The 21,701-nt window shown below is 39.0% G+C and overlaps 1 protein-coding gene and 1 long non-coding RNA gene across 11 annotated transcripts in view; one reads left to right on the top strand and one right to left on the bottom strand.

Annotated features, from left to right (window-relative positions):
- The window catches only part of LOC148820276 (uncharacterized), a 41,219-nt gene extending 21,839 nt beyond the window's left edge, over positions 1-19,380 (top strand). Inside the window, exon 3 of the long non-coding RNA XR_016094202.1 lies at positions 18,633-19,380. This is a non-coding gene — a long non-coding RNA (uncharacterized LOC148820276). The remainder of the gene's footprint in view (positions 1-18,632) is intronic.
- mlip (muscular LMNA-interacting protein) overlaps positions 1-21,490 on the bottom strand; it is a 51,047-nt gene extending 29,557 nt beyond the window's left edge. For 2 of the 10 annotated variants that reach the window (XM_088933872.1, XM_088933873.1), the window contains exons 1-11: positions 21,138-21,487; positions 15,352-15,468; positions 13,732-13,911; positions 11,400-12,989; positions 10,806-10,877; positions 9,980-10,060; positions 9,451-9,534; positions 9,305-9,364; positions 7,950-7,994; positions 6,113-6,157; positions 5,120-5,242 (exon numbers count right to left, since the gene is read on the bottom strand). In XM_088933872.1, the coding sequence (XP_088789998.1) occupies positions 5,120-5,242; positions 6,113-6,157; positions 7,950-7,994; positions 9,305-9,364; positions 9,451-9,534; positions 9,980-10,060; positions 10,806-10,877; positions 11,400-12,989; positions 13,732-13,911; positions 15,352-15,468; positions 21,138-21,194 (2,454 nt within the window). In that variant the 5' untranslated portion in view covers positions 21,195-21,487. Of the gene's footprint in view, positions 1-2,728; positions 2,903-5,119; positions 5,243-6,112; positions 6,158-7,949; positions 7,995-9,304; positions 9,365-9,450; positions 9,535-9,979; positions 10,061-10,805; positions 10,878-11,399; positions 12,990-13,731; positions 13,912-15,351; positions 15,469-21,137 lie in introns of those variants that run through there. The other 8 variants (XM_088933863.1, XM_088933867.1, XM_088933870.1 and 5 more) reach the window with 7 other exon arrangements.
- Positions 21,491-21,701: the final 211 nt, after the last annotated feature.

The raw sequence follows: 21,701 nt of genomic DNA, 5'->3' as shown, positions 1-21,701 counted from the left end.
TACCCTATTGAAAGTAAATAAACTCAAACAACTTCATCACACAGAATGATGTGCAGTACCTCTTCAACTTGTTAATTACCAGTTTGCTCCCTTATTTCTGGCTAAACGATTTTGTAAAGATGATGAATTTGTGATGAACAGATCCCAGGTGGAAGTGTACCTCACTCACGTAGTGAGTCATTGTTTTTTCTACTGGCTAGATTCCCTTTATGATGGCTAGATTTCAGGCCAGCACACCTGAAGGAGGGCAGTTCTGAAATCCACTAATTAGTTCAGCTTTGATACCAAAAATAAATTAATTACATTAAATATTAAAAGAGAAAAAATAAAATTTTAAAATAGTCCTTAAAATATTAGAAATCTGAATCAGCTTGCCTGTGTCTAAGGCAGATTACAGTGGGGCTCCCCAGGACCAGGTGTAAGAACCACTGCTGAGCACAATGTGTTGGACTGTTTCCACTGCTAACATAACAAATCTGTTTGAGAGACTTTGCAAATGTGGAGCCCCTACATGACTTCTGACATGACAATGCAGGTATCCCTGCATAGTCCAAGGTCAGCACTCAGCCGAACAACATATACTGTATATGAGTATAATATGGAGTTGGTAAATGAAATAAATTACACAGCTGTGGACCACTACATACATGAAAGCCTGAGAGAGCTGGAGTTCTCGGTGCTGCTTACACTGCCCTCTGCTGGCCCATGTGCTGTGTACTGCACAGTCTAATCCTGCTCTTGGCTTTTTTTCTTCCTAACATTTCAGACCAAAGATACAAGCTTTCCAAGGGTTATACATTGACCACTGACCACACGTGTGCATGCCTCACTATATAAACACACACAAATACGCACAGAGAGAGACCAGAGAAACATCTCCAGAACCCAGAACAGTTGCCCCTGTCATTCAAGGACTGTCAGATCTACTCAGACACACAACTAATGTTGAAATAGCAACAAGCACTCACATGAGTGCAGGGTCTTCATTTCATTAGGATGAGTCAGCAACCCAGAGGGTGTCCTCAGTTTCCCACTGCATGCCTAAATCCCTAAAACTGTGGGAGGACATATTTGAATATTTATATGGATCTACAGTATGTACTGTATGCAGATTTGTACATCCACGTTGTATATCACGGTACAAAGATATGAGTCAAAAAGGATGACACACCATCTTCCCCCAAATGTAGAATCCGCAATTAATCGCTATTTTACTGTTTAGCAATTTTCCATAGAATCTTTTTCTTTGTTACCAGAAGAAAAAGTTCATGGCTACTTTGTGAAAAACAACTTATAAACAAGATTTTTCTGTTGGCATTTCTAAAAGCAAATGCAGAATTTAACTGGCCAGAGAGATGGAAAATAATATCAGGAAATTAGTTACAACGAAAAGGAGGCTGATATTCCAGTCATACGTTCTCTGATTGCTTTCTTATCTGCCTGCTCTCAAGGCTGATGAGCGCACAAACATTTAGTTAATTAAATATTTCCTGAAAAATATAAAGGTTTATTTTACACAGGGAAGAAATAATAAGCAACTGCACAAGGAGGTATTGTGATTAAAATGTTCTAAAACTCTCACCTTTAAAATATTTCAAGGATGAGCCAGGAAAATATATGCAGTATAAATTTGTATGCTGAATGTAAGTGACCTTTCTTGAATATTTCCTTCTGCTTTTCTCTTAAATGCCTGGTCATCAATAAAGCTTGTATACAAATTTTAGTTTTTGAAACCTTTTTTTGGCCAGAAAACCAGTTCTTTCTTGAGCAATTGTAGCATTGAGGATAAAATTGGAACCAATATAACGAAACAACAGAAACAAAAGATTTCTTAGATATAAATAAAAGGTTTAAATATTCACTGGTGCACTATGAATTCACTGGACACAAAGAAGATATAGATATGGCTACATATCTATACATTCAGCCCTTATCAGAAGGCCACTACCTTGGGTTGGGTATTTGTGGCAACCCAGATCCTGTCCTGACAGCACGGCCAGGCATTAGATGGGACTCCAGTCTGGACAAGACACCATGCTTTCGCAGGGCACACCCACAGGGACAGCGTTAAGACTCTAATTATCCTCGCCAGCGTGTTTCTGGCAGGAGGAGGGACCTGGAGGAAACCCACACGGGACTTGGTGAGAACATGCTAACAGCATCCTGAATCAAAACTGGAATTTAGGAGCTGAAATACAGAAGTACTGCCTGTATACTGTACATTATCATCTTTTAGTCAATCACATGGGAATCTCACTTAGTAGAGCACTTCCCTTAGCAATGTGAAGGCATAAGGTTTAATAACTACAAGCTCACCTTGACCGCAAAGAGAGCTGTGGCCAATTGCCTCTTTGAAGAGACCCTCCTTCTATAAATGGATTCAATTAGGATCAGGGTGACAATGAATAAAGGCAAATAGGCAGCTCTCACATAGCTTCATTTGGCAAAAGCCCCCTTCCCCACTGCCCTAGACAATACCTTTTAGTCTAGTTTCATCAAACACAACTGTGGAAAAACTGACAATTTTCAGCAAAGACTTAGGTTTGAAATTTAGTGTTTCTGTGGCTGCAGAATTTACTCAATTGTGTTTTACATGGTTTTTTTTACAAAAAAATTGTATTATTAAGGTCTAACTGACAATGCTGTGGTAGGTTTCATTTCCTGGAGATAAACCAGAAGAAACAAAGCATATTCGCAGGCAGAGAAAGAGGAGTGTGCTCACCTTGTTGCGGGAGATTAGTGTGGAGGTTAGGCAGAATGGGGGTGGACAAGTGAGTGTATGGTCCAGGAATCAGACACCTGATGTGAGAGAAAGGCAGAGGGGCTGACAGAGACAGCCCCCCAGGGAGCAGGCCAGCCTGGCACAGGTGGTGATGGAAGGCAGGGTGAGAGACAATGGAAGCTAAGAATGAAGGTGGCAGAGACAGGTGCTGTTAGTAGAAAAGGGAGGAAAGCTAAGTGATTCAGAACTCTGCTGCTGTTAAAACGCTACCATGCAAAGGCTGAGAGTGACGGACACATTTAGTTTTTTTTTTCCTGTGGTTACAGATAAATAGTTGTAAATACTTAACATGGAAAGAGCTTAAACCAACAACTATAACTGTCAGAATTTGTTTTTAAGTCAGCTGTTAAGCAGTTTATATTCAGTTATACTTAGTCACAATTTTAAACACCTATTGAAAAGAAACAGCATTCTCTGAAGTGAACACTGTACAGTACCGATTTTTCCATTCACTTTTAATGTACAGTCTAAATGAAAGTCCACAATGTACAATGGGCTCAAATTCTGATGTTTATTCCACTTGAAATAAAGATACCCCATAGCACAATACATCCACATGTCAAAAGATGCTGATAAAGTTTTATCCTGATGTGCAGTGCTCACCTGGCCGAATTGACAGTCCTGGACTGGTGTTCATTGTCCATGAACAAAAGACTAGGGTGGCTGGATGTGGGGTGAAATGTTTCAGAGCAGATACTTGATGAGTGTTATGCCTTGGGATTATCCTAGGCACGGTGACACCGGATTTTTCTAGGGGCACAGGCTTTATTCTGACCCAGCATCACATCACTGACACCCGGACAGACATTAGAGTCATCACTGAACATGGCAGTGATCCGAAAAGCACCGAGCTGCATGACATCTGTCTGCAGCCTCTGTTGTGAAGATAATGTTTCACCACTGAAAAGGGTAAGGAATTGCTTTTCGTCAGCTTACTGGTATACGAGTTGTAAACTACACAAGTCCACAAGTTTGGTTGGTCTAGTCAACAGGCACGGCTGTTCTTGGCATTTTCAGGTCAGTTTTAAACTTTTACAGCCCGTGTGCTGGCAGCAGACCTGTCAGTGAGGAATCTCCCAGAATTAAACAGTACATTCGGGTGTTCCCTTTCAACATCCCCCTTGTGAACTGCCCTATTATTTTGCTCAAATTACATCAGCACTATAGGGAGGAACATGGCAATAGTTTTAAATTCATAAGACTACCTTGGAATTTCCTTCTCAGTTGTATGAAAGCAGAGTCTGACACATTTGTATTTTTTCCGATCAGTGTAGATTTATATTCTAAGACAACAGCTACTAATAACTTCTGACCAGTGAAGCACTGACGAGCACCACCTAGACTGCAGCAGATGGTTCGAATATTGGCAAGTGTAAAAGCATGGAAACAGAATTCATATACTGTAGTTCAAATATTACAAATGATCTCAATTGTATTTTAGGTCTCAGTCATATCTTATTTTAAAATTGCTATATTTTTATCTGCTTTAACTAGAGTAAGTTTATTTATCTTTAATGTAAACCATAAACAAGGCTTTTACTATATAAATTCATCCATATGTCAAAAGAGAGATATTACAAAACGTTTGAGGCATAATACCAGGTGGAAATTGACTCTTTTTCCAGAGACGAGTGATAAATAAAAAGCTAAGATGACAACTATGGATTTCAAACTTCTTTTATAAGCGTAATTGTTTGGAATTGAAATGGTTGGTGGGGAGAAAATAGCTCTTATGGTGTTATTTTGCAGCTGTGATTTTTGATGGGCTATTTCATCTAGCAAACTGCTATTTGATCACAGCAGAAGTTAAAACTATACCTCTGACTGAAAACCTCACTATGGCTACCAAATTACTGAATAAGTAAACAAGCCCTGAAACCAGAGCACATACTGTACTTCAACAGACAGATACAAGCAGCTTTGGGTTTGCCACATTTTGCCAGCAGGGGGCATCAGATATTTTTTTGCTGCAGAAGAAGTGCACAAGCCACAGGAACTGTGGGAGACACTCTTCTGGACTCAAACGGACACACTTGGCAGCAGTCACCATTACTTTCTAAGGAGAAACAGTCGGAGGTGAAGTTACATAATCCATCCCGTCTGTAAATCCTGCTAATGCATCCATCAAAGCCTCCTGTGTGTGAATACTTAATTCTCAAACTGTTCAAGGGTTACAAGAAGGGAATTGTATGAGGTAGATAGTTGCATATTGTCTTCATTGGCACTGCGCACTCTATACTTACAAACTTATACAGTTTTTTAATTCATTATGAGGAGCATCAAAGCTTTTCTCAACAGATTTGAAGAGCGAAGATCATGCTTTTGTGCGATGCTCACCTTTTGAAGCTCTAGATCAGTCATCTCCTCTAGATACTGCCTGAAGGGGTTTGGATGGTATTCCTCCTCCTCTTCAAGTACTTTTGGAATAACGGGCACAGGACGTATCACACCAGGCTTGGTCTGCAGACATTACCGAAATAACGGTCATGATAACAGTCACACAAGTTCACAAGCAGTGAACTAAACACATCTATAAGAACAAAATGCCCTTTTCACATATTGTTGTGCCCAAATGATTCTAATATAAATGCATTTTAAATTATACTGAACAAACTAGCACAAAGGGGTTAAACTGTGGATTATCAAAGATTACGCTTTAAATGTTTCATCGTAATAAAACTCTAAAGTTTAGAATCATTCAGGATGTCAGTAAAGCCAGAGGCTGTGGCACTTCACGTTTTCAATTAATATTTACACTGAGGGAACAATATCCGTTTAATTACCAGAAAATAAATTAAACAGATATTTTGTTTAGTTTTTTTGTCTATATGTCTACCTTTTGGTGTTATAATAATGATTATGATGAAGATCAAAATGAACTCTGAAGATGTGTTTACGAAGTGGCGACGAAATGACACAACCAGTAAAGGTGACTAGTTACGAGTGTAGCTTAAACCCCGCAGTCCAGAACATCAGGCTTTAGGTTTAGCTGGCTGAGTGTGAGCAGCATCACCTCGCCAGGAGTAATAGCACACTGAGTATTAATACACAGTGTCCTGTGCGTGCTCACACAGTGGAAATGGCTTTGTCCTCGGTGTATATTCTGGAGAGGAGCTTACAAGGCTTCAGGTCTTCCTCCTCCCAAACCAGCACCAAAGTCGCAGCAGTGAGATGAGATAATTGGAAACGCGCGTTTTGCTTGTTAAATTATTTTTGCATCCTTTCCTCTTGGAGATGATTTATTTCAAATACTTTCAGAGGCTTTTTGCTTGTTAATCACGTTTTTGCTCTGAAGCTGGGTTAAACAAAAAGAATCGTTTAAATACCCACCAGTTGTTTTGGAGCAGAAGCCGGTGGTAACAGATGGGACATTGCCTGTGAGAATAATAATATTAAACAATTCACTGGCATTAACCATCTCCCAAATTTGTGCACTTGCATGTCTCAAGTTTATCTCCTGGCCTTCCTTTAGGCCTTTTAATTAAGTCTGTACCCAATTTAATAACATTAAATGAGACATACTGTGTTTTAATGTGTTTTATATGCATCCTTAAATTTTGTCTCAGTACAAAAGTAGATACTTAACAGTACCGCTTGCACTGAAAAGAGTTTTAATTGCATTGTCACTGTCATTGTAATTACATGGTCCACCGTCTGTTGCTGAGCTAATGAAGCCAGATACATTGCACAGGTCGGTGAGGTAAAGCGAATTGTTCTTGAACTGCTTGTATGGCAGGACAGGGAAAGTGGAGAATGAAAAAGCACTGCATTCAAATACAGGAAACAGCTTCTGAATTATCCACAGCAAAAATGAAGAACGCACAGCTTAAGACTACACTTCTCTATAAGACTCCTGCAGAATACAATATACTGACGTTCTTCATTTTTTCCATGGGATTTTCACTTATCATATATTCATGCTAGTGTCTGAAAACGCAGTTTCTACCCCAATTCTAACCTAAAGATGCAAGTCCTCATATATAAACTGCTGTGTAGTTTAGTAGTAATGTCCTACTAAAGGTAGTTTTCATGCCCACCTTGTCTCCTGGTATTCTCATTTTGTGTTAGCTGTTTGATGGATCTCTGTTTTCACCACAATGCATGTCATAGAGTCATTCCACACTGTGGTAAAACACTACCTTCCTCACTCATTTGCGCAGAGTTTTCACTAACAATATATTTTTATTGAATTGTGCACTAATCTTTTTTCAAATGGCAGTCTGTTTTTCCTCTCTGTCTTACTCTCCATATCTCTCATTTACAACCCAAATTAAATTCACTGTCTTTTATCATCTGTTCATCTCCCTGCCCTCCCTTCTACACAGAATGCCAGGCAGAGACCGACAGTATGAAATCACTGCTGGGGAGCTGGGTGCTCATGTTTTCTAAAAAGTTTACTTAAACGCTTCTGATTTCAACAAAGGAGCTACACTGCATGGCCGAATGATGAGAGGCCCCTACTCAATACCATTCCTGGCACACGCCTCACGTGGATATGGAGGGATCAGGACTATTTTTGATTCCATCCACCAATGGCTGAACTGCAGCTTATCTGTTTTTCCAACCGTGTTAAAGCAACATTCGCTTGCTCCTTTACTGCAGTAGCCTCTCCACCCCCACACTCCACTATTGGCTGATGTTTTCTGTTTTAACCCTTGTACAGTAATGTGTAGCTGAGAGCCAGTGCTCATTGCATTTGCTCTACAATCTCAGCTGTTGATTCCCGTTACCTGGCCCTCTACAATCACAACCCTTCCTAGTTACTCAGATCATTAGTCCCATCTTGAAGCATTACTCCCACTGAAACTGCTGTTTCCCATATATAACCATGCCAAAGAGCAACCGAAACAGTTATGCGACATATCTTTTTTGCATTACGTACAGATAAGGTTAAGAGAAACTATTCCCTTTGATGGGAATAACGTTTCCTAATATTTTAGTCACGCACTGAAATTTGTTAGATCAGTGAGCATGTCTCTAAAATTCATCTACAGTTTCAAGTTTTATATAACATTTATGAAACTTTCTTACCATACTGCACTTATGCCTGTGTGCTCAACTGACACACATTTTCAATCTGATGACACCATGCAGTATATTTCACCTGTGCACACGACAGGAAGCCAGCCTGCACTTACACACAGTACCCGGAAGAGTTAACACTTACATATTTTGTCTCTCGCCCTGCAGACCTTGGCAGTGTTGTAAATTGCTATGGAGAATTTACAATAAAACAGTAAAAAAAAACAGTTGTGCAGCAACATGAAACGTTTAAACTTTATATATGAAGATAATATAGAGGTTGAAACCATGTGAAGCTGTAACTTTTACAGATTTAGGATCACATCCTTATTTTGCCCATGCAGAGAAATGAACAGAAGAAAAATAAAACAGAAATAGAGTGAAAAATAAAGTATGACTATCGATGCCACAATGAATTTCATTTTGGCATTATTAACTTCGGAGTGAAAAATTTGGGCAACACAATTCAGGCTCAGTGTATTAAAACTAAATAAGCCAGGTTTCTTTCAAGCAAAAGTTTTCAATAAACCTTTTTTCATTAAACATAAAAAATTACTGAAATCTACTCTTCACAGCTGAACAATATAAGGACAGTAACAGGTCTCTGATCTCATAGGCTTTCAATTGCCCATTAAATCAGAGCTTTCACCTCCTTTAAAAAACAAATTACAGAGCAAAGATAACATAAAGGATTCTGTCTCTGTAAAATGTACAATCTCCATACCATCACACAACAGGCTTTATAGAAGCAGCCCAGCTTTGTGTTTTGAACACAGTGTTCAAAAACAGGACTAATGTGAAAGAATTGTGCAAATGACAAGACAAAAAGCATGACAGCAGTGGTAAATACCTGCATTTCAGGTGAAAACTGTCTGTTCAGACAATATTAATTTTTAATTAGCTATAAATCAGAATAATTTGCAGATGGCCACTAAATACATTTTTACAATTATCAAGCAGAATTTCAGATGCAGGATGAAAAGCACTTTTTTAGGTTTCTATCAGTCTCAAACAGCTATGGTTCCCCAGACACCCAGCTAATTATAAATGGTCTCTTAATTAAATATATATATATATATCACTATAATACTCTATAGTACAAATATGTAGTAATACAAATCCTATGTGCTCATAAAGTCAATAGCTACGTCTTTCTATTATTTTCTGCAGTTAAAGAAAGTATGTCTGGAGCTCAGCAATACAATTTTCTATACTGTATACGTTTGTCCAATTATTACCTATCCATCTGGTACTACTACAAATAGTAGGACTGTGGATGAACTGATTAGATAGCTATTATATTATATTTATATAAGTAATATTTACAAAAATGTGCTCGATGCGAGTGCCTAAAAATATATTTTTTTGGAGAGGGGGTGACTAATAAATCAAAACAGTGTTCCCTGAAAGCGACCTCCTAAGTATCGATGTGGATTTGCTCAGTAAACTAAAAGCACAGCAAGACGAGACACTGATTAGACTGAGGATTGGGTGCCATACCTTCGGTGAATCAATATCCAACAGCTTCTGTAAGGAGGATGGAGCAGAAAGTGTTCGACGCTACAAAATGAGTTGTCATTAAGGATCAACAAACAGCAGGATCATTTGAGTGTGTATAAAAGTAGTGGTGACTGCGCTCTCGTTACCATAGGCATGGGCTCTTCTAAGGCTTGATCGATGGCAGCATACAGCTCCTCAGACTCCTGTCGGAGCTGTGCCGGAGAGCACATCTGTGAGAAGAATCATCATTAGAACAGTTATCCAGACTGCTGAAGTTATTTTCTATAACACTGATTGAATTTAGCAAACTCAAAGACACAAGCATCAGCTGTAATACCGCAATAATTCAGCCCGACTTCAAATGCGTTTGCTCAAACAGGTGGACTATGAGTGCACTGGGCAAAGCTAGTAATGATCGATTAAGAGTCAAGACGTTAGAGCAATCAGTAGTTTTGCAATGATTCTTATAAATGACTTATACATTTCTGTTACATGTTTTAAAGCACTTAGAATTCCTCCCCAATCCCCCAGCAAGGCAAATCTCCTGTCTGTTAAAACAGGCCCTGGTTTGTCACCCATCTGAAGGGTGCCTAATAAAAGAATAATTCAATAATGGGAAGAAATTCAGAATGTTTCTCTTAAATATTTTGGTAGGAATTATATATTGCATAATACCTCTATGTGGGTCTCTGTCCTAAGTTCATCTCCAGTGTTATCTGGAACCACCTCTAGTTTTTCTACTCTGTCATCTATCGCCTGTGATAAAAAAGAAAATGGTTACCAGGGATTAAGAACTCAAGAAACTGCCATCCAGGACAGCACACCAAGTGATCCATCTTATAAGTGCTTAATGAACGTTTGCAGCACCGCACTGGTACCAAATTATACCAGATTCCTGAGCCTCTGTGTCATGTCCCAGATAGGCCCAATTACTTGGGGGGCAGGTCTGGGATTTCATAGTATTTGCATTAAACCTTTAATTTTAACATTGATGTCTTGTTTCTTGGTCTTAAAGATTTTTTGACATAACCTCTGAGCTGCTAACCTGCTCACTGATCAAAAGCGAAGTACAGAATGTGTTTCTTTCTTACAAATTACTCAACCAGGGGAACATCTCCAGTTAGGATGATAGATTCAACCAACTTTTTTGTGTTCTTAAAACTGTTGTAATATTTAAAGCATCTGAAACTCAAAATCTCAAAGTTCAAAGTGTTCTCAAAAGTGTTCAAATAGAAGACTGATTTTGTGTCTGCAAAAGATGGAGTCATTTAGGTACCTTTTCAGTCAAGTACATGAGTCTCAGAATGGGATATCATTAGTACTGTACATTAAGAACTTTCTGTATGCCTCACCAGTACTGATTTAATTCCAGTTGAGTAATATGCATCTGAGTCATGGCCAATTCTATAACACCTGGCTACACTGGAGCTGCTGTTCATTAATAATGATGCACCGTAAGTACTGAGCAAGGGAGCTCTTACCCTGCTGGGGAAGCACTGACCTGCTGCTCCAGGAGAAGGGTATTGGTGGGAATGGCTGCAAGGGCTTTGTAGCTTGACTTGATCTTGTATTGCTACAGAGGAACGAAGGTTTGAGGAGAAATAAATAGCCTGTCAGCAGACTTCAGTACTTTCTCCTGTTGCGACATGAATTGAACCTGATTAAGCATAAAGCACATTTTTAAACACACATTATTCAATGCTTTTGGAGAATCTCTGATTTGTAGCTGTACTGTTCTGAACAAAAAGTGAAAGCTGAGAGTAATTCTGCAGGCACTTAAGCATCCTGACACAGGCAAATCTAAAATGACATACATATTCATTACAGCGATACCCAAGAACAAACACAGCAAACAGAACTGCAATTTATAATTGTTGAAAGAAAATAAAACACGCAATATTAGTTGAAGAACATTTTCAAATTGTAGCAAAATCATGTAATTGATCATGGATACAAGAAAAAAACTGTATATTATGTAAGATGACAGACACTGTATGGAGATGAAGGATTGGTTTTGAATTGTTTCTAATTTTCTAAATTAAAAAGAGGCATGCATGGGGCAAGCCATCAAACCATGCGCCAATGTGCACAGTACCTTTCTATTCCTAACCTCACTTTCAGTGGACGAGGGTGAGAGATCTGACCTCCCACACCCTGGGGATGGAGAGGGAGTGGCGGACGAGGAGAGAGGAGGTGATGGGACAGACTGGCCAAAACTGTCACTGCATGATGCTGGGGAGGCTGTGAGAACTGGGCAGTTTGGACTAGTGGAGGCTGGTCTAGGTGAGGGGGATTGAGAAGAAAAGGGAGGAGAAACAGAGCGTGGTCTAGGTGATGAAGGAAGCTTGCAAACGAGGTCACTGGGACTGAACCTCTCTCCAGCTGAGACTGTTCTAATGCCGTTGTGCAGAGGAGCTGGTGAGTAAGCTTGGGGGCACTCGGGAGCAGGAGAAATGGTGACTCTTGGTGCCTGGAAGGGTACATGGTGCCTCTCCGAGAAGCAAGTGAGGGGGCGAAGTGTAGGAGAGGCAGTGCTTTGTCTAGTCAAGGATGAGCAGAGCACCCTGGAGTCAGGAGCTGGGGAGAATCCCCTCGTAGTGTCAGTCTGGTTCAAGGGCTTTTGAAATCCAGGGGTGGCTGGTCTGAGTGGAGGAGCTGGGGAGGGACATGAACCACTGTGCTCTGGGGGGCAAGGAGAGAGACCCTCTCGGCGAAGGTGAATAGAGGGCTGACAGTCACACGCTCTGCGTGAAGGATTCAGCAAAGTGTCAGGAAGAGAGAAAGGTATGACCTCTGCGGGGCTGGGGGGAGGAGGGGGTGTCAGGCACTTCCGGGACACTGACGCCGGTCTGCGAGTGCGTGGAGGAGATCTCGGGGGAGGGTTGTCTACAACACTCGGGGACTGCGGCCTCGAAACCTCAAAGGAGACCGACGTCAGACTTGAGGTGGCAGAGCTGGGATTCAGCGATGACAGGCTAGCTGGGCTGTGTATCCAGGAAGGCGAGAATGGCCTTTGCACTGATATATGTGGAAGATGGCCTTTCCTGAGTATAGCAGTAAGGAGTGAAAGCTGTGTTGGTGGTGTCTTGTGCTTTGACCTCACTAGTGTGGCACTTGGTGACATCTGGCAGGAGGAGGAGGAGGGAGTGAGGCTCTCGTGGCTTGGAGACAAGCAGTGAGGGGGTGTCTGTAGCAGACTAGGCCCCGACACTAAAGAGTGACGCTTAATTTGCATTATCTTTGGGGAGAAGACTCCAGATTTTATGGAAGAACAGGGAGAAACAGTGCGGCTGAGAGAGGCTTGCGATCCCTCGGAAGAAAACAAATGTAAGGCCGACCAACTTTTTATTCTGTCAGAGTCCTCAGACAGAAGTGATTCTTTAGAGGAAGGTGAGGTAACCAGCCTCGGAGTTAACAGAGAACTCGTTACGTCGTCTGAAACCGGGGGGATTATTTCACTTTCACCACCACGTCTGTCAGAAGAGAAACTTGGGAGGACTCTGGCGGTGAGAGAAATAGGATCTCCCAGCTGGAGCACTGACTGAGGCTCATGATTAAGTGAATCTGTGGGAGTGGGCTGAGCTCTGGGAATCAATCTGACTGAGTGATGTGATTCTTTCTTTTTATGAGCAGTGACTGGAAGAGTAGGAAGCAGGGCTTGGGTCGTGTGATCAGCAGATTTCAACTGAGAAGAGAAGAAACAGGGGGAAAAGATCAAATCCTTTCAGTGCCAATGAATGAAAACAAAATCCAAGTTACTGTTTTTCTTTATTTCACTGCAAGGTATCTTAAACCAACACCATATAATGCATAAAAATGATGTATTCTTATTGTGACAACAGTTAAAAAAAGAAACCAAAGTTCTTGTGGCAAAACTATTCTTGAAGGTACTGGTCTCCACATAACATATTTCCAAAACTTACATGTGAGGAAGGAACACGTTTTACTGGAACACGTGAAAATCCTTAAAAAAAAAAATTTTCACCCAAAAAAACAACTGGTGATCAAGTTTGTTTTACTCCTCAAAAAATAAACTACAAAACAATGAGGATATCAAAGGAAGGAAATTAGTAAGACGTTGGCTTACAGTGAAAAATAAAGCTGGTTGTCACATTTAGAAAAAATACATTATTCACCTTAATCATGATCAGTAAAATAATTTCTCTCTCTTGAAAAGGACAAACTTTAGTTTTTATGCTGAAATTTTCATCTGAAAATTCCCAGCTGCTTTTTACAAGTGTTATCTCAATTAGCAAAAGCAAAAATAGCATTTGAAAAAGCACAATGATGTAAGAATACTATTCAAGTGCTGTTAAATCTTTAAATACTTTTGGCATAGACTCTATTATGTTATCATTCTCAGCTATGGAACAATAATGAGAGCTTGTCCAATGTGTGAGGAGGTGTTTGCACAAAGCTGTCCTCACCTGAGTTTGTGGCCCTGGTTTTGTTGAGTCATCACCTTGAATCACATTTAAGTAATGAGGTTCAGTATTATCCCCTCCTTCGTCTTCATCTGAATGGCCAATGTACACAACCTCTGCCTTGAAAACTCCATCTTCTAACATGGTCTCCTCAGTCGCCTTTTCTTTGTATACTCCTAAATACTGACGTGAGCAGAAAGGTAAATTCAGTTTATTATCTACAGTAAACGCTCATACAGTATTGTGTATTATGTTAGCCAATTAAGTAACTGAAGGATTGTAAATATGACCTGTGTATTAACACACTGTCACAAACTAAAAAAAAAAAATCAAGTCATATTATGCTCCTTTAGCTTCAAGAGTCACAATCTACCATTACTGGGGCTGTTTGTGTGCTACAATAGGAGATTGGATATAGAGTAGGTACAGGACACAGAGAAACTTTAATAGACCTTTAAGGTATACAGCTTTTTTATAAATGTTTAATCTTAAATGTTTTACAAATGAGTATTATAATTATTTTTTTTCTGTCCTTTATCAAGGCAAAGGGGAATACATGTTCACTGTAAAATGTTTCACTTAATGGCTCAGATGTTAAAATGATACCTAATCTTTAATTACAGTATTACACTTGAATAGCTAAAATTTTCACCCTTAATATATTCTTAAAATAATTCGGCATTCACAATATGCTCTTTTTCCACACGAATATTATGGCACTAAATTGGGTAAATTTAAAAGAGCAAAAGTAATTATGAATATAAAGGAGTGCACAGTGAAATTTGCCCATTTTCCAATTTTAATCTACTCCCAACATCGGAATAAATTCAGGAGTGTTGCTCCTTAAATTTTCCAGAGATTACAATAAGCAATCACTCTGCACGAACTGATAAAACTGCAATTATTATAAAAAACCAGGCCATGCGGCAGCAATCTTAATCTTTTCCGGGTGCATTTAAAGACGTTTCTGAACATATTTTAAAAACCTTTTCAAAAGCACTGTGATTGTGAGCCAACATATTTACATACCAATAACATACTGCAAAACGTCAAATTTTAACGTATTCTTTCTTTTTTCCCTTACATTTCATAACAGCAGAGGTGTACTAGAGAGTACACATTTATAAAATAATGTATTTCTTCTGTTGAAGAATGAAATGAAACATATTGTAAAAAAACTAATATACTATATTTTTTGCCTTAGGGCAACAATATTCTGAAGGTAATACTGTATATTTTCTTTATTCATCTAGTAACTAGAAAATTTTGACTAATGTGTATTTTTAAAAAATCTTGAATTGCCTGTTAGAAAGTAAATTAAAAAAAGTAATTAAAGAATAGTAATTCAAGTATGAAAAACGAGCTTTATTATATCTTGTTTTTGGAAAGTGAAATATTAAGAACTGCAGATGAGTTTTTCCATGCTAACACGAGTTTCTCTGTTGTGTTTGGGAAAAATACCTCGTTTTTACGCTGGGGTTATACAGTAATTCTTTTTGTTTACCATTATTCATTTTCAAGATAATTTATTCAACATTCGTGGATATTCTCAGATTTCGCTGACAATGAGTTCATTCACAGGCCTGTTCTGTATTTGTGTACTGATGTTGGCGATGCTCATACCTCGGGTGACTGCTCGTGTCTTCCTCTCTGCGCAACCCGAGTTTTAAGCGGCAGTTTCTTAACAGCTGGAACAAATGTAAAACAAAGTACCTTGGCCGGTGGTACTTCTGTCGGCACCTGTATTTGGTAAGAGAAACGCAGTTTTGATTATTGAGGTTCATGGGTTCAACACCAATTTGCCCAGCAGGGCGTGGCAGGCGAGGTTGTTAAAGGTTTCGAGAATGCTGACCACTACTACGAGTTTTTGCAAACACAGGACGCTAAGGAGGAGGATACAGTATTTTATCCCTGTTTGTCTCCCATTAATTATTTTCTTATTTCCCACACATCTCTAATCACACAGCAAATACAAATACTACAGATTTAGTGGGTCACATATCAAGTAAGATCATCATTTAAACTTTGTACAGATTAACATCTCCTGTTTTGACTGGACATTGTACGAAAGAATGTTAACATCACAAGTAAAAAAAAATAACCTTAAAAGGAAATGGAAACTAAGACAATTCATGTACACAACAAACATGTTGGGAGAAAAAAAACAAATATCATAAGAACAATATAAAAATAATTATTATTATAGTTACTGAAATTCTACTAATTATAATAATGTTAAGACAGATCTTAAAGATTAATATGGGCTCAACATTTTTAGTAACAGGTTTTTCATTTTTCAAAGTAATTTTTTATTACTCTGCCCCATTTGGTCAGCTTTGGTGGAATTCATTATGTGGTGTTAACAGATTATTTCATCTGGTATTGGCATTTAGAAAAACGTGGGCAGAATCTGTAGAGTAAATATACTGTAAACTGCTGTTAATTTCTGAAAGTCTCGAAACGAAATTTACCTTCAGGGTGCTACCAGAATTCAGCCTACAAGTGCAGAACGCTGTCCCTGAACTCCAGTCGAGTGCTGCAGTTCTGCAAATTGCTTTGAGGTTCTTAAGCCCTGAATGGAATGTGTCAGAACAGACACTCTATTCACGTTCTGTGAACATGTAGGAGGCCAGAACATTTCCATCCCTGTTTGCATTTAATGGACTGACAAAAAAACTATTGTTAGGAGACAAACCTGCTGATGCATCGAATCAAACATACAGTATCTTCCAGAGAACTGCTGTAAGTCAGTTTCAGAATAGAATTTAATTTTTCTTTGAATAGAATTTAATTGTTTTATGGGGGGGTTTTAATTTTAAAAAATGCATAATTTCCAAAGCGTTTGAAAGACTGGTTTATATAGCACTCATGTTAAATGGTGCCAGACTCTACATGCTGTCTCATGCTAATAGCAGAAGACACTGCTGTTGGGTCCTTGAGCTTGGTTGTGCACTTTACTTTGAGTGATTTAATTTCACACTGGTGAAAGAAATGGTGCTTACCAGCATTACTGGGGCAAACAAGCTACTGTCCCAGCCAGGGTGAAGCTTGTGCACTCATTTGCTCAACTATAGAAAAGGGGATGAGCTTTAGCCCTGTGAACTTGAGAAATAATTCTTAATTGAATAGTTAGGTTAGATCCCCTTTTCAGGCTATAAAGGCCCATGGGGAATGGGGGGCAAGGGCCACCATTTTTCTTAACCATCCGACACTGGAGGTGGAGATGATTGGGTCAGCAGCACGCTCCGGCTGGCCTGTTACCCCCAGAAGGATTAACCCCCGGTACTCACTGGGAAAGCAGGCCGAGTGGACCTGGGAGCTGTCTGAAAGGAATTAGAGCAAGCTACATCGGCTGACCCTACCTGGGACTGAACCCGGGACCTTCCTGTCAGGAGCCAGACGCCCTTGCTGTCTGAGCTTCCATGGCTCCTTAATGGAACAGTGCACCACTAATTTAATTTCCAACACTTTCTCAAAGACAAACGTTTTGCAGCACTGTAGCTCGCAGTCTGAGTAGTAAAGTTTTTTTTTAGTAGTAGTTGTTTTTTCTGAATACTTCCCTGTAATCAACGTCTTCATTATTGTCTGTCTGACACAAGGCTTTCAGTTGCTCTAATGCTTAGTGATTACAACATATTCAGAACCTCTAGGATGTGTGTGCTTTGTTTTATGTGCTGTAATAAGTAAAGTAATCCATAAAAATATTAAGGTTAGTGATGCCTTCTTTGTGACACATGATGTGAAATTAAAGCAGATAAAACATGTCTAAAAACACTATATTTCATTTAAGAACATAACTCTCTGCAGTATTAAATGCAGTGTTTTTTTTGTATTCCTGATTATCCATTACAAAAATCTGTTCTTTGTGCAAAAGCACATCTTAATGACTCTTCTAAATGGTCTTTTCATGATAAATTATTAATTAGGCAATTTATGTTGAACTACTTGACGCTTAGCCTTCATTGCAAATGTAGCATTTGTATTAATCATGACAAGTGCAGAATATGAAGCGGAATGAAGGACTTAAATATTAAATGGGGAAATCTGTGCTGGTAAATATCTTTAATAAACTTCTGTTTACCTCTGTTTTCCCGTGTGTACATCCACACCCAGTATCTTTCTGTAGCTACAGTAACGTGCAAAGCAGAGGAACAACAAACAGTTGGAAGGAGTTAAAGGTTACGGAAGGCATTTCCTATCTTCCAGTAAGTACTGCTTGCTTTGGATGTTTAATTGCTCTAAATATCAGCAGGGTCATGCCTTCCCTGTAGATCACATTTCCAAAAGGGGCTCAGGATAGAATCCTATCCTCTCAGCAAACAGAGCAGTGAGCCCCTGGCACTTCATTATATCTAATATCCACAGTGCGTGTGAACCCCGTTTGTTAACCTCAGTGAGAGATGAAAAGCACAGACTGTACTGACATTTAGTGTTCCCCATGTATACGTCATGCTGTTCTGCTTTTGCAATATTAATAAGAACAATTCCTTCCATTTTGTAGAGCACTTTTCATCTCGGTGAAGCACAAAGCGTACATGTTCTTGTAGGAGGAGACCCAATTCATCCGCCCTTAGAGTGCAGCTCCCACCTGGGCAGCATCCGGCAGTCATAACGTACCATTACTCAGCAGGTGGTGAAGTGAAAAAATAATCAAATGAGATAAGGGTTCTTTAGGTAGATTACATTTTGTGCAAACCCAGATTGGAATTTAGGACAATGGAGCTAACACACCTACTCATTTGAAATTCCTGGTGATCTTTAGTGACCAAGTAGTCAGGACTTCAGTTTGACATGTCAGCCAAAGGATGGCACTTTGGTTGGGAAATTCTTATCTAGAATGAAGACTTGTCAGTCACCTCTCGTCAATCAGCAACACTACAGCAGACAGTTTCTTTTGTCTGCAGGTCTCCCGTCCCACCACCAGCCCGCCTCGCTGAGCTTCTCAGACATGATGAGAACAAGCTACAAGCTGGTAAACTCTCTGCTCTACATGTTCCGCTGGGTGGTGATTTTTTTCTTTCTAATCCTGTTTCCTTGGTTGCCGTTTATTAAAAAACACTCCGATTCTGTCATGTTGTTTTTGTTGTATTTGGACACTTGCTGTACAGAAGCTCATCTGTCTTGTTATCCTTCTTTGAAACTCTGAGACGATATTAACTAGAGAAACTGTTAGGTTTGATATTTACAAGGAAAATCATTTTCATGTGATTCATTAAGAAATAAGCAGTTTTAAAAATGTGTGGCTACGTATGCAGTCACACAACTGCATATGTGCTACGTTTTCAAGTGTAAGTAGCAGGTGTTTCTTATTGTTTTAAACACTGACTCACTTTTGCATTTCATAGGAGAATTGAGCCTTGTTTGTGATGTTGATCTTCATTTGGACTTATACACAAATGTTCTTGCTCTTTCATCTTTTAGAAAATAGATTCAGTTTTGAAAGGTTTTGTTTTCCAGTAGCAGTAGCTGTCAGGCACTACATTTACCTTCCTATATCCCCTTATCATGTCATGTTTCAGGCATTCGGTGCAGAATGAACCGATTGTGAATTTAGAAATACATCGTTTTTATGTTCATTGTACATTCATCATGATAATGTTTTGTTTAATTTGTACTCTTCTATAGAATAAAAAAAAAGTTTTGTACAAAAAATAGGCCAAGAAGACATTTTTCCAGGGCTGTGGAAGATTTGATTTAAACTGAGGCGTACCTCATTGCTGAAAATCTGAAAAACAAAGGACCATTACAGAGGCTGAATACTGTCCAAATGTGACTATACAGTAGTTAGATAATGTGAGTATTATTACTGAAATAACTGACTAATACCTAAAAGGAAATTTGTAATGAATACTTAAGCGAAATCATTCCTTCACTGATGCTGGTAGTGGTTCTCCTACTGTTTATTCTTGCTATCCACAGGAACCAACACTCAGCTCCTCAGTTAAATCACTAGACTCCACAGCTCAATGTTTTTAGGCATTGCTGTCTCCAGTCCTCATCCTCTTAAGAGAATAAACATTTAAGTTTCTGCAAATGTTTATCTCAAGTAAACCACATATAAAAATAAAGCTTCTAAAGAGAGTGTCAATAACTAAAATAAAGAACTACATTTAGTTTAAGTGAACTTCTGAGTCACTTGAGCATCTATAAACCATACACTCATTAACCTCGGGCAACTGCTGAAGTTAACTGTCCAGATGTTATCTTCTGTGAATGTTAGCAAAGAGACAAATTCAAACGTATGAAGTGGCACTTGATTTTTCTGGGATCAAATTATTTAAGCTCATTCGACTGCACGCTGACAGTATCGACACTGCATAATCAGTATTATCAAAATTTGCTCCAAAGTTAAATTCAGATTACCAACGAAAACAGTAGGTTAAGGTTTGAGGTTTCTCACTTCACGTTTCCTCTTATTGCTGTTCAGATACCCTTTCCATCCACCAGATGGAAATATGCATGACAGATCATTTTAAAGGGGTTGCAAAACATTTGGTTGGTATCAACATTCAAGCCAGAAAGCTTTCTTTCCCATTATAGCAAAAAGCCACAGAGGACAAGAGACCCCGACAGCAGGGAGCAGGTGATGGACAGCAGGTGCCCAGAGGAAATTAGAGGAGGTGCACAAGAATATCATGCTAAATAGAAAATTAAAAAAACTAGTCTACATGCTTGACATTAATGAGAATTATTAAAACAACCAACCTTGTATTTTATGTAACTACTGGAGCTAGATAATTATATTTCAAGAATGAGTAAAGAGTTTTATCTTACAGCAGGATTGTGCCTGCAAGGTGAGACCCAAATGATGTACACACCTCTACATTACCATTTTAGGGAAGATTATTTTGGTAAATCATACAGATATTGCACCAAGTGTGATTTAATAAATTAGACCAAGTACATATTCCTTCTCCTGTGCCCTCACTTGTACCCTACCTTTGCAGTATAAAAAAAAAATTTAATTCAGTTACGTTTACTTATACTAATATTATCTTTTGCTTATTAAAGGTTGACAGTCCTAATAAATCCATAACTATAAAAACATATAAATCATTCTATAAACATATTTCAATACCACATTGTTCAAAAGAACACAGGTAAGAGAAGTCAAGTAATTTCAAACACATTTGTTCATTTGCTACTTAAAAATAGAAGATCCATCTTTAATTCGGGTTACATTATAAATCGGTTGCTATTTCTTCAAATTTTCCAGAAAAAATTCAGCAGTTATGAATGCGGAATTTGATAAAGGCACCAGAAACCTCTTTGAACTGTCAAGGTCACAGAATCTTTAAGCCTGTAGAGCTACAACAACTGAGGCCCTGGTGCCCCAACAGCAGCAGCTGTACGGTCGTGTTCTCACAACTTTGAAAAAAACAATTTAATTCTGTTAGCTGTTCTCTCACCGTGTGGCCACTCTTCTCTGTGCTGTGAAAGAAAACTGCTTGCTTTTCCCTCTCCATCGTCCCTGAAGCAATAACAGTTCCACTCTGTTTATCCCACTACATGTTGGAATGCACTGCAGTTTTCACCTTCTTGGACTGAAGTCTATCATACTGCCCCAGTGATAACTTCAGAGTGGTGCAGGTTTCCATTTATAGATATACAAAAGCCACAAATAGCTTTCAGACTGCTGCCAGCTTGCAGCAGGCTGATAACAATAATTATTGCACTATCATCAGCTTCTGACACTTTGACAAAAGATATATGAATAATAAGCCTCTAATATGTGTGATGTTTGCTGATATTTTTCTGAGCTTGAATGTAAGGTTGAGCTGCGTCGTCAGAATTGTGCAAGATAAAAGGACCAGCCACTGAAGAGCTGCAGTGTTGCTAACATTTTGATGACTCAATTTAAGGGTCTCAACTCCATTAAATCCACAATGACATGATTGAATAGTGACATGCTCCTAATTTAAAAGTAGGGCCCTCCTCTCAGTTTGATATTACTAAAGCCATAAAGCACATTG

Source organism: Atractosteus spatula, chromosome 15, assembly GCF_055471065.1.
Source record: "Atractosteus spatula isolate fAtrSpa1 chromosome 15, fAtrSpa1.hap1, whole genome shotgun sequence".
NCBI lineage: Eukaryota > Metazoa > Chordata > Actinopteri > Semionotiformes > Lepisosteidae > Atractosteus > Atractosteus spatula.
This window is presented reverse-complemented; position numbering and strand designations above follow the sequence as displayed.